General features: G+C 51.1%; 1 protein-coding gene across 1 annotated transcript; it reads left to right on the top strand.

Annotated features, from left to right (window-relative positions):
* Positions 1-384: 384 nt before the first annotated feature.
* On the top strand, positions 385-10,787 carry ADAMTS4 (ADAM metallopeptidase with thrombospondin type 1 motif 4). The gene is made up of 9 exons (XM_045547170.1): positions 385-1,539; positions 2,643-2,966; positions 3,220-3,352; positions 3,856-4,026; positions 4,771-5,057; positions 5,160-5,346; positions 5,592-5,767; positions 6,735-6,910; positions 7,416-10,787. Exons 1-9 carry the CDS (start codon positions 802-804, stop codon positions 7,840-7,842), a joined length of 2,619 nt encoding a protein of 872 aa, XP_045403126.1. The 5' UTR covers positions 385-801; the 3' UTR covers positions 7,843-10,787.
* The last annotated feature ends 5,033 nt before the right edge of the window (positions 10,788-15,820 follow it).

The raw sequence follows: 15,820 nt of genomic DNA, 5'->3' as shown, positions 1-15,820 counted from the left end.
CTCTTTCTGCAGGGAGCTCACTCAATCCCCTCAACCCTGGAAACCAGACTTTAGGGCCAAAGGGCAGCATGAGGGAGCCTTGACAAAGGGGAGGGCATGCCAGGGTAGACTGTAAGAGCAGGAATTCTCCTAGGAACATGATCCTGTCTGTGCGTGTTAGCCAGGCCCTTTCCCTGACTCCCTGCCTCTCCTGGGGCTTTGTCCCACCAAAAAGGGAAAGAGAGAGCTGAGGGCTGATTGTGGGGTTTGGGAAAAGGCTATGTCATCGCTGGCCCAGTGCCTATAATCCATCCGGCTGCTAGAGATTCCCCTCCCCTGGGCAAGTCCCACTTTTTTTTTAAAGGAAAACAAAAACTAGGATTTTGGGAAGCAATGATACACCCATCTGAGTCCTACTGACAGAGCTCTGGCTGAATGGCTTAGAGAGCAGCCAATCGCAGAGGCTTGGGATGCTTGCTTAAAAGAGCTGGCACTGAGAGAGGCTGAGGAGAACCCACTGGGAGACCCGCAGACACATAGACACAAGACAGACAGAGGAGGAAAGAGACAGAGACAAAGGCTCAGTGGAAGAAGGCAGAGACAGGACAGGCACAGAAGGAGCCAAGACAGAGTTGTACAGAGGGAGAGGCAGAGAAGCTGCGGAAGATACAGACAGAGACAAAGATCCAGGAAAGGAGGGCACAGGAGGAGAGTTTGGAGGAGCCAGACCCTTGGGCACCTCTCCTAAGCCTGAGGGCAAAGTTTTTTCCATCTCCTCTGAAGGTCCCCAGCCCCTCTGAAAACTCTGCCTCTGACCTTGGCATGAGTCCGAGCCCCCAGGCTACAGAGAGGAACTTTCCAAAGCTAGGGTGTGTGGAGGACTTGGTGCCCCAGATGGCCTCAGTCCCTTCCAGCTGTAGCTCCAGTGCCATGTCCCAGACAGGCTTGCATCGCAGGAGGGGCTTGGCGGGGCGCTGGCTGTGGGGAGTCCAGCCCCGCCTGCTGCTCCCCATTGTGCCCCTCTCCAGGCTGGTTCGACTGCTCCTGCTGCTGCTGGCCTCCCTCCTGCCCTCAGCCTGGCCGGCCAGCCCCCTCCCCCGGGAGGAGGAGATCGTGTTTCCAGAGAAGCTTAACAGCAGCGTCTTGCCTGGCTCAGGCGCCCCTGCCAGGCTGTTGTACCGCTTGCCGGCCTTTGGGGAGACTCTGCTACTAGAGTTGGAGCAGGACTCCGGAGTGCAGGTGGAGGGGCTGACAGTGCAGTACCTGGGCTGGGCGCCTGAGCTGCTGGGTGGGGCAGAGCCAGGCACCTACCTGACTGGCACCATCAATGGAGATCCGGAGTCGGTGGCATCTCTGCACTGGGACGGGGGAGCCCTGTTAGGGGTGTTGCAGTATCGAGGGGCCGAACTCCACCTCCAGCCCCTGGAGGGGGGCACTCCTAACTCTGCTGGGGGACCTGGGGCTCACATCCTACGCCGGAAGAGTCCTGCAAGCGGCCAGGGTCCCATGTGCAACGTCAAGGCTCCTGGGAGCCCCAGCCCCAGTCTCCGAAGAGCCAAGGTAGGAAGCCCTGGAGTCTGTGTCCTGCAGCGTCCTCCCGCCATGTCTGTCCTACTGACCCCTATTCACCCTCTCTCCACCCACTTCCACTTCTGGCCATTCTGCTTCCCTCCCTTCTGCCTGCCTTTCGTCTCTCCACTAGCCTCCTTTCTTGGGAAGGCTCTGGTCTCTCCCTGCTCATGCCCTTCTCCTAGCCAGACCGCTGATCCACTGATCCGCACTGAGAGTTCTCAGAGGTGGGCCAGAGACTTTTGGCTGGGAATGACTGCTCCCCGTTCCCACTCCGCCCCTGCCTGGCCATGGCATCCTCTACTGGCACAGTCCCCAGCAGTAAAGCTCTCCTAACAGCCCCCTTTGCCTTGGCTCTTTTCTCTGCCACAAATTTGATTTTCACTCCCACCCTCAGCAAAAGGAGTGAGGTTTGAGGCCCAAGGAATTGGCCTCTGGCTTCTGATGCTGCCTTTACAATTGCTCTGGCAAACTGCAAACTAGGGCAGGAGTGGGCAAGGGAGGAAAGGCATGTCCTACCTCCTTCTGGTCAATCCCTTTCCCACACTGCGGACTGACTGCATGGCTGCCTGAGGCTCCATCCTTTCCTCCCTCCCACTCCTGGTCTCTCCCCCTTTTCCCTTCCTTCCTCCCTCCTCCCTCTTGAGCTTTAATACAGACCAGACGCTCCCTCCACACCCGCCACGCTGAGCTCTGGCCCTGGCCCTAGCTGCTGACTGAATTGTTCCTCCAACCACACAGGGCAGACACGTAGCAGCCCAGCCCTCTAGCCTTACTCCCACAGGCCCCAGCCACACTCAGGCCTGGGGAACCCCAAAGCTCTTCCCAAAGGCAGTTCTGGCTTCTTTCACCTCTAGGGCCCAGGCAGCCCTGGGACATGGAGTCCGCTTCTCCCCCCCTTCTCAGAACCAACGCTGATTCCTCAGAGTCACCACAGAAGCCCTGGGATTCAGGGTTGGAGGGAGGAATCCCATGGGGTATGTGGGGCCCAGCTGAATCTGCTGAGTTCCAGACCCAGGAAGTGAGGGAGGGGAGAAGTGACCCACAGTTCTGGAAGGCTATTTCAGGATTCTCCTCTCCCTTTTTCTCTCCAGCGCTTTGCTTCACTGAGTAGATTCGTGGAGACCCTGGTGGTGGCAGATGACAAGATGGCAGCGTTTCATGGGGCAGGGCTGAAGCACTACCTGCTGACAGTTATGGCAGCAGCAGCCAAGGCCTTCAAGCACCCAAGCATCCGCAACCCTGTCAGCTTGGTGGTGACTCGGCTAGTGATCCTGGGGTCAGGCGAGGAGGGGCCCCAAGTGGGGCCCAGTGCTGCCCAGACCCTGCGCAGCTTCTGTGCCTGGCAGCGGGGCCTTAATACCCCTGAGGACTCGGACCCTGACCACTTTGACACCGCCATTCTGTTTACCCGTCAGGTGAGGCCCCAATCAACACCACAGGCCATGTGCTGCACAATTCCAAGAAGCTCCACTACATAGATTGTGATGTAAGTGGTGCCCTTGAAGTTGTGTGACATGGTGCCTGGCCCTAGCCACATTGCCTTGCATGGCTATCTGGGCCCTGACAGTGCTGGGTACTCAGTGCCCAGGTCCCCACTAATCTGGATCTCATCCCAATGGACCCAGGTGTCTTGGCTCCCTGTGCATCTTCTATGATCCCTCTCCATAGGACCTGTGTGGAGTCTCCACTTGTGACACTCTGGGTATGGCTGATGTGGGCACCGTGTGTGACCCGGCTCGAAGCTGTGCTATCGTGGAGGATGATGGGCTCCAGTCGGCCTTCACTGCTGCTCATGAACTGGGTACAGTGGCAGTGGGGCTATGGGGTACCAGGGGTAGATGAGAGAGGAATCAGGGATAAGGGGAGGGGATAGTGAGGTCACCAGGGTGTTAATGGGGGCCCCAAAGTGTTTCTTCCTCCTCCCTAGGCCTAGCTACAGGACCATTATCCTTCTCTGCTCTGGGTATAGACAAACATTTAGATTTTCCTATTAAATATGAGTGTGTGGAAACATACTGTGAACTTGTGTGTGTGTGTGTGTGTGTGTGTTTGGAGGGGGAGTCAGTGAGGGAATGTGTGGGTTCAGGGTTGGGAAGGGGCCCTGAGTGTATTTTGGGAGGCGAAGGGACAGAGCAATGGGGGCTACATACTGGGGAGCCCCAAAGCACCATTAAGGGGTTTGGGGGCAGGGTGGGATGGAGAATGGATCTGGACCATCCACAGCTGCAACCACATTTATAAGGGAGCCCCCTGAGGGCACAGGGATGGGACCACTGGACTCTAGCCAGGCCTCTGCTCTCACAGGCCATGTCTTCAACATGCTCCATGACAACTCTAAGCCATGTGTCAGTTTGAATGGGCCTGGGAGCACCTCCTGCCATGTCATGGCTCCTGTAATGGCTCACGTGGATCCTGAGGAGCCCTGGTCCCCCTGCAGTGCCCGCTTCATCACTGACTTCCTGGACAATGGCTATGGTAAGCAGATGGGACTCACCTTTCCCTGTGTGGGACTCATTCCCTGCCCCCACTGTACTCTCACTTCTGCTGCATTTCATATGGGCCAGTTTACCTCCCCAGGTGTGCTGCCCCTGCAGCGTGGGATGGAGTGAGAAATGCTGCTGTCCCTGTGTGGTCCCCATTTCCTCTCAGAATAAATATACTAGCATAGCTACGGGAGGCAAATGTTGGCTCCATAGAACTGACCTTCTAAGGGCCAGAACTGTCCACCACTGGAACGGGCTGGCTGTGAAGGAGGTGACTACCTTGTCACTTGATGAGGTGAGCGAGAACAGCAGGATGACTTCCACTGTGCAGAGATGTTGATGAGAAGCAGACTCAAGCATGCTGTAGTTGGTTAGAATAGGCAAGAGCACTTGGTGCTTTGGGTTCCTGTGCTGATTCTGTTCTTTAGGTGTACAGAGATGTGTGATTATAAGTTACCTGAGCCCACTGTGTTTGTAGCTGATATATCAAATAGGTATAATATGGTAACCACCTCATAGATGTTTGCCATGATTAAATGAGATGTGCTGGTCAAGCATTTAGGCAATGCTCATCACATAATAAGCATCCAATAAATTGTAGCTGCCATTTAAAGCCTCTTAGAGCCTTAGGATTTTCTAGGATCCGTCAGGCCCCAGGGAGCCTAAGCTTTCAGCTGGCAATCCTGAATGCTCTCTTCAGCCCCTTGCTGACTTTGTGCCCCAACTTCCTTTCCAGGGCACTGTCTCTTAGACAAGCCAGAGGCTCCCCTGCATCTGCCTGTGACTTTCCCTGGCAAGGACTATGATGCTGACCGCCAGTGCCAGCTGACCTTTGGGCCTGACTCACGCCATTGTCCACAGCTGCCACCGCCCTGTGCTGCCCTCTGGTGCTCTGGCCACCTCAATGGCCATGCCATGTGCCAGACCAAGCACTCACCCTGGGCCGATGGCACTCCCTGTGGGCCTGCACAGGCTTGCATGGGTGGCCGCTGCCTCCACATGGACCAGCTCCAAGACTTCAATGTGAGATCTCAGGGCAGATGTGGCATAAAAGGCCTAAGGTGTGGGGAGTGGTATTAAGCCCTGCAGAGAGTGCACTCATCCCACTCTTCTGTTCCTCTGCAGATTCCACAGGCTGGTGGCTGGGGTCCCTGGGGACCATGGGGCGACTGCTCTCGGACCTGTGGGGGTGGTGTCCAATTCTCCTCCCGGGACTGCACAAGGCCCATCCCCCGAAATGGTGGCAAGTACTGTGAGGGCCGCCGCACCCGCTTCCGCTCCTGTAACACTGAGGGCTGCCCAACTGGCTCAGGTGAGGGGAAGGATGGGAGCCCTTGGGAAGAGATGGTAGAGCAGGAAGGACTATCCCTTGAGTGCAGGACCAAGAAGGCGTTGATTGCCCCAGCTGTTGGGGAAAGTGACTCTACCCTTTGGGAACTGTCCCTGGCAATCTGTAGGGGAGAACAGTTCTTTCTAGAGTTCTGAGGGGGCTAGGTGGAGGGGTTTGTGGACAACGTGAGGAGAGAGGGGCTCTGACTGTGCATTTTACCCCTACAGCGCTGTCCTTCCGTGAGGAGCAGTGTGCTGCCTACAACCACCGCACTGACCTCTTCAAGAGCTTCCCAGGGCCCATGGACTGGGTCCCTCGCTACACAGGTGTGGCCCCCCGGGACCAGTGCAAACTTACCTGCCAGGCCCGGGCACTGGGCTACTACTACGTGCTGGAGCCACGGGTGAGGGCCAGGACACCTATCCATGCTCACACAATCCCCAGCAGTCCCTCTGCTTTCTGATGGCAAAGATCCTCCAAAAAGCACCACTGCTGTCATTTCCACAGCCAAGCCAGGCCAGCCCAGGGGGCTACTCAGACTTATCTGTCCATGGGTATTGAGTAAACAAGCCCCAGACTCTGGATAAGTGGTCAATAGGCTGCTCTAGAGTGGCCCATTTCCCTCTATTTCTTTTCCTCTTTCTCCAATCTTCGAGTGCTGCATTTGGTGAGAAGTGTGTGACCTTAGGGGTCAGTCCTTGATCCACCCTTTCCATGAGCTCCTCTGTCAAATTACAGTGGTGGCCTCATTTGGTCCAAGGGGACAACCAGTCCCTCAAAGGACAGACCTCCCAGGGATGACTGACGTCCCCACACTTCCTCTGTGTGATAGGATAGTGGGTTGAAGGCTGAAGAAAGGAAAAACAAGCTCTGGCATCATTTTGCTCCCTTCACCCTTTACCTGAGGAAAATTCCTACAGGTTGGCTGCCCTCTAGCGTCCATCCAGGGACAGTATCCTCAGGTTTAGGGTTTGGTGTTAGGACTCAGACCTGCAGTTCCCATCTCGGCTCTTCTGCTTGCCATCTGTGTACCCTTTAGGGCAAGTTCCTTAATCTATCTAAACCTTAGTGTTCCATCCCTAGAAACCTCAAATAGTGGTTGTGAAATTTATGTTCACGTTTATAAAGCACTTAGTGTACAGCCTGATTCATAGGCAGTGCTCTGAAAATGATGGCTTTTATAATTATTATTGTCATTATGATTATCACCCCATATGGTGGCCAGCCAGAGCTCACTCTGCACACCATCTCTACATCCCCTACCTCATCCAGCTTTCCTGACATCCCTTTCTGGTGGGACAGGTGTCTTGTTTGACTTACCAAGCCCTCTTAGGAAGAATGCTTTGCATTGTTCCTTCTCTTCTCCTCAGGTGGTGGATGGGACCCCCTGTTCCCCAGACAGCTCCTCAGTCTGTGTCCAGGGCCGCTGCATCCATGCAGGCTGTGACCGCATCATTGGCTCCAAAAAGAAGTTTGACAAGTGCATGGTGTGCGGTGGGGATGGCTCTGGCTGCAGCAAGCAGTCAGGCTCCTTCAGAAAATTCAGGTTCTTTCACCATGTATTTCCTCCTTCTACCTTCCTGGACACTATGCTGGGTTCTGGGGATACAGAGGTGCCCTCAGCACTGCTTCCACTCTCGAAGAGCTTACAGTCTAGTGGGGAGACAGACGAGTAGGCAGTTACAGTGCAGTTTCCCATATGTTCACCAGGCACCCACCCAGCTTGCTGTGCATGCCGTTATGGGCATCAGGGGAGACTTCCTCAGGGGTGACCCCTGCGCTGAGTCTTGGAGGGAGAGCAGGAATTGGGTAGACACCGTGGGGGTGGGGCTTAGAAGGGCACCTCAGTAAGAGGGCAGCGGGTGTAAATGTTCAGCGATAAGAGAGAGGAGGACTCGTTTGCGTGTAGCTCTGATCTAAACTGAACAGCTCACATAGGTTTGGGGAGACAACCCTCTGCATACACGTATGCAGACAGACAGACAAACACAGCTCGGAGGGCTGAGGGGATTCAGGATACACTGAGCTCCCTGTCTACTCCTTCCACACAGGTATGGATACAACAATGTGGTCACTATCCCTGCGGGGGCCACCCACATTCTCATCCGGCAGCAGGGGCCCCTTGGCCCCCGGAGCATCTACCTGGCCCTGAAGCTTCCAGATGGCTCCTATGCCCTCAATGGTGAATACACACTGATGCCCTCCCCCACAGACGTGGTCCTGCCTGGGGCAGTCAGCTTGCGCTACAGTGGGGCCACTGCAGCCTCTGAGACACTATCAGGCCATGGGCCGCTAGTCCAGCCTTTGACTCTTCAAGTCCTGGTGGCTGGCAACCCCCAGAATGCACGCCTCCGGTACAGCTTCTTCGTGCCCCGGCCAACCCCTTCAACACCACGCCCCACTCCCCAGGACTGGCTGCACCGAAGGGCACAGATTCTGGAGATCCTCCAGCGGCGCCCCTGGACAGGCAGGAAATAACCTCACCATCCCGGCTGCCCTTTCTGGGCACCGGGGCCTTGGACTTAGCTGGGAGAAAGAGGAGCTTCTGCAGCTGCCTCACACTAAGACACAGTGGGGAGGGGTTGTGGGCACGATACCTGCCCCTCCTCTCTGCCCTAATGAGCAGGCTGGCCCTGCCCCGGTTTTCTGCCCTGGGAGGCAGTGATGGGTTGGTAGATGGAAGGGCTGAGAGACAGTGTCCTATCTAAACTGCCCCCTCTGCCCTGCAGGTCACAGGAGGGAGGGGGAAAACAGAGTGGGCCCAGGCCCCAGTTGTATTTATTTAGTATTTATTCACTTTTGTTTAGCACCAGGGAAGGGAACAAGGACTAAGGTCCTGGGAAACATGACCCCCACCCCTTATAGCCCTCCCCTGGCTAGGAAATCCAGGGTGGTGGTGTCAGGCATAAGTGATCTGTGTGCATTTGTGTGTGAGAAAATGTGTGTGTGCTTATGTATGAGGTGCAACCGGCCCTGGCTTTCCTCTTCCTGAATTTTATTTTCTAGGGAAACAAAAGTCAAGGGTAGGATGGACCTTCAGGGAGTGAGGGATTATCATATTTTTAAAATATAAATTGAATTCTGCTATTTATGTGCTCCTTTTGGGGTCAGACAGATGTGGGTTGCATCCTGGCTCCACATCTCTAAGCATTAGTTTTCTCATTTGCCAATAATAATACCTCCCTTAGAAGTTTGTTGTGAGGATTAAATAATGTAAATAAAGAACTAGCATAATGCCCAGCACTTAGTAAGCTCTCAACAAATGGCAGCTGCTGTTACTTATTATTATCATTCTGTCTGCATCCATCCTCCTTAGGGTCTGCAATGCACTCGCAAGTGTCAAAGATCCAGGTCAATGGTGCCTCCCCTTACCCCCAGGTTCCATTCCTTTAGTTGGCAGAACCCTATCCTGGAATCCAAGGGACTATCAGAGAAAGGACGATTCTGTCTCTCACTTCTGGTGGATCCTAATCACATGAAGGAGACACAATAAACTCTTGGCTCTGGGTGTGGTGGCACACACCCATAGTCCTAGTTACTTGGGAGGCTGAGGCGGGATGATCTCTTGAGCTCAGGTGCCCAAGCCTTCAGTGATGTATCTGGGGACAGAAAAAAAAAAAGGCTTCAGTGAGCTATGATTGCAGCTGTGACTAGCCACGGCACTCCAGCCTAGGTGACACAGTGAGACCCTGTCTCTAAAATTAATAAATAAATAAACACTTGGCTACAAGTACAATTGGCAAGAACATGAAGGCACAAAAATAACAAGAGCAAGAATAACATACATCAACATGAACGCAGACTTAGTTGTAAGAGTGCTAGTTGAGTGGCACGGGGAACTGTTACAGTAGAAAGAGCACCGAAGTGGGAGCCAATGGTCTGAACTTGAGCTGGTGTTCAGCATCTCATTAGCTGGGTGATGTTGGGTAAGCCACTGGTGCTGAGCCTTGGATTGCTTATATGTGGAATGGAACTAATGATCCCTGTTTCCACAGAGTTGTTCTGCCAACAAATGTTAAAATATTTTCAGAATAGTAAAGGCGATAGCCACGTGACAGGTTCCCCTTACAACTGAGTAACTGGGACAAGGTCTCCTGAATCATCCATTGTAAACCCAGCCAACTTCTTTGAGGATGTGAGGTTAAAGTGGAATTTCATAAAAGGAACGGGACATGGTTTGGTAGGGAATAGGCAGGAAGGCAGAAAGAATAACACAGAGAAGGACCTGGGGTGGGGGCAGGTGTTCGGTGGGGGCAGGTGTTCAGTGGTGGCAGAATACTTGAAGAGAGGTAGGGTGTGCAGACAGCTCTGCTCTTCCTTCTGAGCAAGGCGACTTTGCTTGAGAAAGAACTTGGGTGTCTCGTGTGTGTCAGGGAGGGAACAGGGATGGCAGGGAGCCCCAGCAAGAATTTGGAGTTTTGAATGGCAAAAGTAGGACTGCTAGGGATTGGGGAAAGGGCTGGTTATGGAGTAAGAGAGGAACTGTAGGTAAGGAAGACCCTGAGGTGGGGGTACAAGAGGGGAGAATGGGGAGCCAAAGACACTTGACTCTGCCATAGCAGGCCCAAGCTGGCTGCTAGACATTGCTTGGGATATGGAGCTGGGATTATGGGGTTGAGGCCGGCCATGAGGATTGTGGTGGGTAAGTGTGCTGTGCTCACTGGAGCTGGGCTTTTCTACTCGAGTTCTGTACCAGGCAGTGCCTTACACAGCACCCTGTGCTTTATACCACCCAGCACAGTGCCTGCTCCCTATGCAGCAATGAGAAAAGGGCCACCCACACTCTCTTCTCTCTGGTAAATGTGGCTCCCACTACTGTGCCTGGCCCACTGGCCTTTCTTCTGGTCCTCCTACCAACCAGGCTGAAGAAGGTTGAAACAGGAGAATGGGACAAGGGCAGAGTAATCTTCACACATTTTATCTAGTTAGCAAAATTGGACCACCAATATGTTTATGAACCTTAAATACTATGAGCTCATGGTACAATGAGCAGAGTGTGAGAAGTAGATGCCAGGTAAAAACATAAACAATATATGTGTTAGGTTTGTTCTAGGTGGGAACTTGAAAAGTATGTATGGGACAGAATGCAGCTAATGGAAAACTGAGGCTTGTGAATCAATAGCTGCAGTGGTCTGGAGAGTCCCCAGAGGTTGTAAAATCTAACAGAGAGCTGCAGAGGCTGGCATTCCTATCCTCCTGATGAGGATGAAACTACTCCCCTCTCTTATCGCTACAGGATAAGACTGACCCAGGGGTTCCAGAAATTGGTTGTTTGAAAATAAATTTTTATTGCAGAGGCTGTTCTGGCCCAGGTACTCACTCCCCACTAAAAAACCCAGGGCTTTTTCCTCCCTCAGTGTGGATGCTCTTTGGCCTCCACCCATCTGCACCCAGATGCCCAAAATAAACAGCATTTTGCTACACATGAGGCTTTGTGTGTGTGTGTGTGTGTGTGTGTGTGTGTGTGTGTGTGTCCCTCTCTCTCTTGGCTCCGGACCTAACATTTGGTGCCGAAATCCAGGAGGACACACCAGGTGGACACGACCTCTAGGTCTCTAGCAGGCAAGACTTGCAACTCGGGAAGCAGTAGGCAGTGGCAGCTCGTCCTGGACTAACTCCCGAATCCTGCCTTCCTCTGAGTCCATGGGTCACTGGTAGGGTTTCCATGGATCTTTGACTAAATTGAGAGGAACCAGTCTCCTGGGTTGATTATGTCCCCTTGAGCCATGTACCTCCCTTGTCTCTGACGAGGTGGCTGGGAGAAGTCCCGGGCCATGGAGGGGTCCCTCTCTAACTTGTCTCTGATCCTGGAGTGTAGGCAGAGCGCTCTAGCTTGGCTGAGTTAAGGTAATTGTCCACCTGGAACAAACCTAACAGTATGACCTTGTCCTAAAGGAGTTCACACTGCATTGTGGGTAGGGGAGGTGGTGTACTATACCTCCACAAGACAAACAATGGGACCATACAAGGAACTATCCCATTGTAAGATAAGGTGCCAATGAACTGTGCAGAGACTGAGCCCCACTTAATGGGCTATGAGGCTTAAGGAAGGTGAGTCTTGGGCTGGGCAGGGTAGCAGGAAATCACAATAGCTCTTCTCACCTTTCTGTAACGCTAATGGCGAGTCACACTTTGTAAATCACTTTTATGTGTGTTATTTTAAGAGTAGGCCCTTTACTCACTAAGTAGAGTTCTCACTGGCATAAAGACGTTTTTCTGAGAGTGGGAGTAACCTTAGGGGGGGCCACTTCTGTGATTGGGTGGGAGCTAGAGTGAAAGGGGCACACAGAGAGCTTGCCCCATAAAAAGAAGTGATGCAGGCCGGGCACGGTGGCTCACATCTATAATCCTAGCACTCTGGGAGACTGAGGCAGGTGGATCCTTTGAGCTCAGGAGTTCGAGACCAGCCTGAGCAAGAGAGAGACCCCATCTCTACTAAAAATAGAAAGAAATTATATGGACATCTAAAAATATACATAGAAAAAAATTAGCCAGGCATGGTTGGCACATGCCTGTAGTCTTGGCATGGTGGCGCATGCCTGTAGTCCCAGCTACTCGGGAGGCTGAAGCAGGAGGATCACTTGAGTGCAGGAGTCTGAGGTTGCTGTGAGCTAGGCTGATGCCACGGCACTCTAGCCCGGGCAACAAAGTGAGACTCTGTCTCAAAAAAAAAAAAAAAGTGATGCGCATCGCAGCCCTCAATTCCAGGTGAGACCTGGCCCCATTCTGGGATTGTCCCCATTCTGGGAGGCTCTGTGAACCTCCCACATCACCCCCAGACCCAGACTGTATGCAGGCTCTACCTAATATTCTGAAGTCAGGAGTCCAACAAATTTCTTGGTAGGAATTTGAGGGGCACATTCCTCCCTGTAAGAGCCAACATGATATTGCCCTCATGGTCCTGAGGTGGGGTGTGAATATACAAGCTGGAGCAGAAACAGGAATAACAGGAAAGAGTCACTGAGACAGTTTAAGTATCTGGTCATGGCAGTGGAAAGAGGGAATAATGCAGAGATGGAAAAAGAAGAGGCAGTGACTGACAAGGGAGTGAGCACCCTGTCCCTAGAGAAGTTCAAGCAAAATTTGGACAACCATTTCATGGGATGGCAAGTGTGGTATGTAAGTATGTGTTTGAAGTAGGGGAGGAGGCTGAAGCAATAACTGAATTGGGCTAATTTCTTTAAGCTTTTTCTGGCCCTGAGGTTCTCTGTTTCTGTGGTTAGAGGAGAAGAAATCTGGGCATTTGTTCAACCACTATTTTTATGATGGAGGTGGAAGAACCAGAGTTTCTGGAGGGTGCTATGGAATGGGCATGTACACTTCTATTCCATTTCTAGCCCCACCTCTTTAATCTCCACATGGTATTACAGTATTTTGTTTTCTAAAATAGAGGACTGACAGTAAGTGACAAAGCCAGCATCTTATTGGTCAGGGCTTAGGGTGGGGGAGGAAGAGGGAAGAAAATGGATTTCAATGTATTAACATTTTATTGGCTAAGAAGATGTTTCTGAACCAATTGAATATCTTCCCCATTGACTGTTGCTGGGGGGAAGCCAAAATCATTGGCAGCAAGAGCAACCAGATGACAGCTGGAGGAAACCACCAGTTCTAAAAATGCTCAGAAGGAGGGGGGCTGGGGAGGTGGGGGAGCAACAGTACTGAACAACTTCCCCAGACAGGACCTTATATGGGGACAGACCCAGAGTACTTAAGTAGCCATAGGAAGGAAAGGGAGGGGAGGAAGTAGAATTAAGCATCCTCACAGTCTTTGGGCAACCAGCAACAGGCCCCACAAACCCACGTAAACAGTGACGCACACTGACATACACACACACGCATCCAACTTCATCGAGATACACTGTCACATTCTCTTGATAATGTACGTGCAAATAAACATTAGGGAACTAAAAATATAAGAATTTTAGCCTGAAAATGGGTCTGAAGAGTAAAATATATTAATTGGCCTACTCTGTCATTGAGAATTGACTATTTATCCCAATTATTTGTTCAATAAATAAGTCATTGGGTTGTGAACTGTTGTAATCATGCTCTCACAGCATCTGGAAAGGACACAGATTTTTGGAGTAAAACCAAATCCAAGCCTTGCTACACACATGTAATGATGTGACCTTAAATTAATTGATCTCTGTGAACCTCAGTTTCCTTGTCTGTAAAATGGGTATACTACCTGCCTTATGGAAAGGTTGTCAGAACTTAACAATATAATACTGTAAATGTTTAACACTATGTCTGGCTTCTAGTAAGTGATCAATATATGCTGACTCTCCTTCCCTTGAATCTCTTCCTTTGCCTGCCCCCTGCCCCCAAACTCCTGCATTAGCATAAGAAAATAATTATACTAAGGAACCATCTAGGTCAGATCTAAAATGGGCTATTGTAGAATTTGTGCCAAAAGTTCTGGGTTGCATTCAGGGAATGATAAAAGGGAAGACATGGTCCGTATTCTCAGAGAGTTCACAATCTGATGTCTGAAATGGTCAGGTAGGACAAAAATTCCAGACCTGTGTGATAGGTGCCATGATAGAGGAGGGGCACCTAGCACAGAATGTGCAGTCACAGAAGTGTTCCTGGAGGAGATGTCTGCCTCCCTGTCTAGAAGTAAGCTGAAAGACTGCAGGGACCACACGAACAGTTGGGGAGAAGGAAGCATTTCTGTTTGCTAGGCCAATTCTAGGGCTCTTCCATGTTATGCAAAACCAAAGTGAAATAAAGAGAACAGACCTGAAGCTGGAGGGTAATATGGTAAGGTAAAGAGCTGAGTGGGGAGAGATCTGGGAAAACTGTGTGGGTTGAGGGGTGGGGAGGGATAGTTTTGGAGAGGAGCTATCATCCAGGTGGAAAACATTGAATGAGAGAGAAGAGGATTTTTAAGGACTTTGGGCTGTACATTAAAATGTGCACCTGCTCCACTCTCCCTCCCACCTGCCTCTGAGGTTTCCTTGAGAAATTAAGTAGAGATTTAAATGAGTTTTAGAGGGCTGGGCGTGGTGGCTCAGGCCTGTAATCCTAGCACTCTGGGAGGCCGAGGCGGGCTAGATCATTTGAGCTCAGGAGTTTGAGGCCAACCTGAGCAAGAGTGAGACCCCCATCTCTACAAAAAGAAAAATAGAAAGAAATTATCTGGACAACTAAAAATATATAGAAAAAATTAGCTAGGCATGGTGGCATGTACCTGTAGTCCCAGCTACTTGGGAGGCTGAGGCAGGAGGATCACTTGAGCCCAGGAGTTTGAGGTTGCTGTGAGCTAGGATGATGCCACGGCACTTTAGCCCAGGTAAGAGAGTGAGACTCTGTCTCAAAATAAATAAATAAATAAATTAGTTTTGGATTACCAGACTGGCTTTCTTTTATTGTGTTATGTGTCATGACTGGGCCACTAGGGGCCCTAGGACTTATTCAGAATATGGAAAGACAGGATGTTGTGCTGGAAACCAGCATATTAGAATTTAAGTTTTCAGAAATGTAGCAGGTGTGGCCAGGGTGATATGGAGTGGAAGTGAAGGTTCTTGGAAACAGGGAGCTTAGAAATGAATGCAGGGGAGTAGTCAAAAGATGGCAGATAGAGAAGGGAAGCTGGGTGTGGTGGTGTGTGCCTGTAGTCCCAGCTACTCTGGAGGCTGAGGTGAGAGGATCACTTGAGGAGTTCTCTATCCAGGAGCTTGAGGATAGAGGGGGTGTAGAAAGTGAAGTTCAGTTCTACACAAACAAAACACCATGGAGGAGCAGAAGCTTACAGGAAGAGTCCTCTAGGAGAACCGCATTTCGCTTATCTGCATAAGTCTATCTTTTCTGCTACACAGTGAACTCCTTAAAGGAAAATCAGGGCTTTTACTTGGCTCCTATTTGTGCTCAAAATTCACATGTGTTGATTATCTTCTGTGTGCTGACACTTTTCCACAGTTCTCATTAATTATCACAAAATCCCTTAAGATGGGGTTCAATTTACAGATGAAACACAGAGAATGTATTGCTCAGTCACACAGACAATGGGTTTAAATGCTGGTATTGTATTCAAACTCAGTATTATCTTTTTTTAAGCCTCCACAGGCGCCTCAAACTCATCAAGTCCAAAGTTTGTCATTTCCACCCCTCTGCGCAAATGTGCTTCCTAAACTTTGTTTCTCATTAAATGGCACCACCCAGTGGTCCAAATTAGAAATCCAGGAGTCATCTTGGAGTCCTCTAACTCCCTGACTTGGCCCATCCAGTCAATCACCAAGTCCTGTTTGCCTCCTGAAAGTTCACGAAGATACTGTTTTCCCTCCAGTTCCACTGATACTACCTTATTTTGCATGAGCTCCATCCTATTCCTGGATTTCTGCAGAACCTTCTAGTCTCCCTGCCTCCAGCCTTGACCACTTCAATTAATGCTCCACATTTCCACCAAAGTAAAGTTCCTAAAGTTCTGATCATAGCACTCTGTTTAGAGCAGTTT

The sequence above is a fragment of the Lemur catta genome, chromosome 3 (genome assembly GCF_020740605.2).
Source record: "Lemur catta isolate mLemCat1 chromosome 3, mLemCat1.pri, whole genome shotgun sequence".
Taxonomy (NCBI): Eukaryota; Metazoa; Chordata; class Mammalia; order Primates; family Lemuridae; genus Lemur; species Lemur catta.
This window is presented reverse-complemented; position numbering and strand designations above follow the sequence as displayed.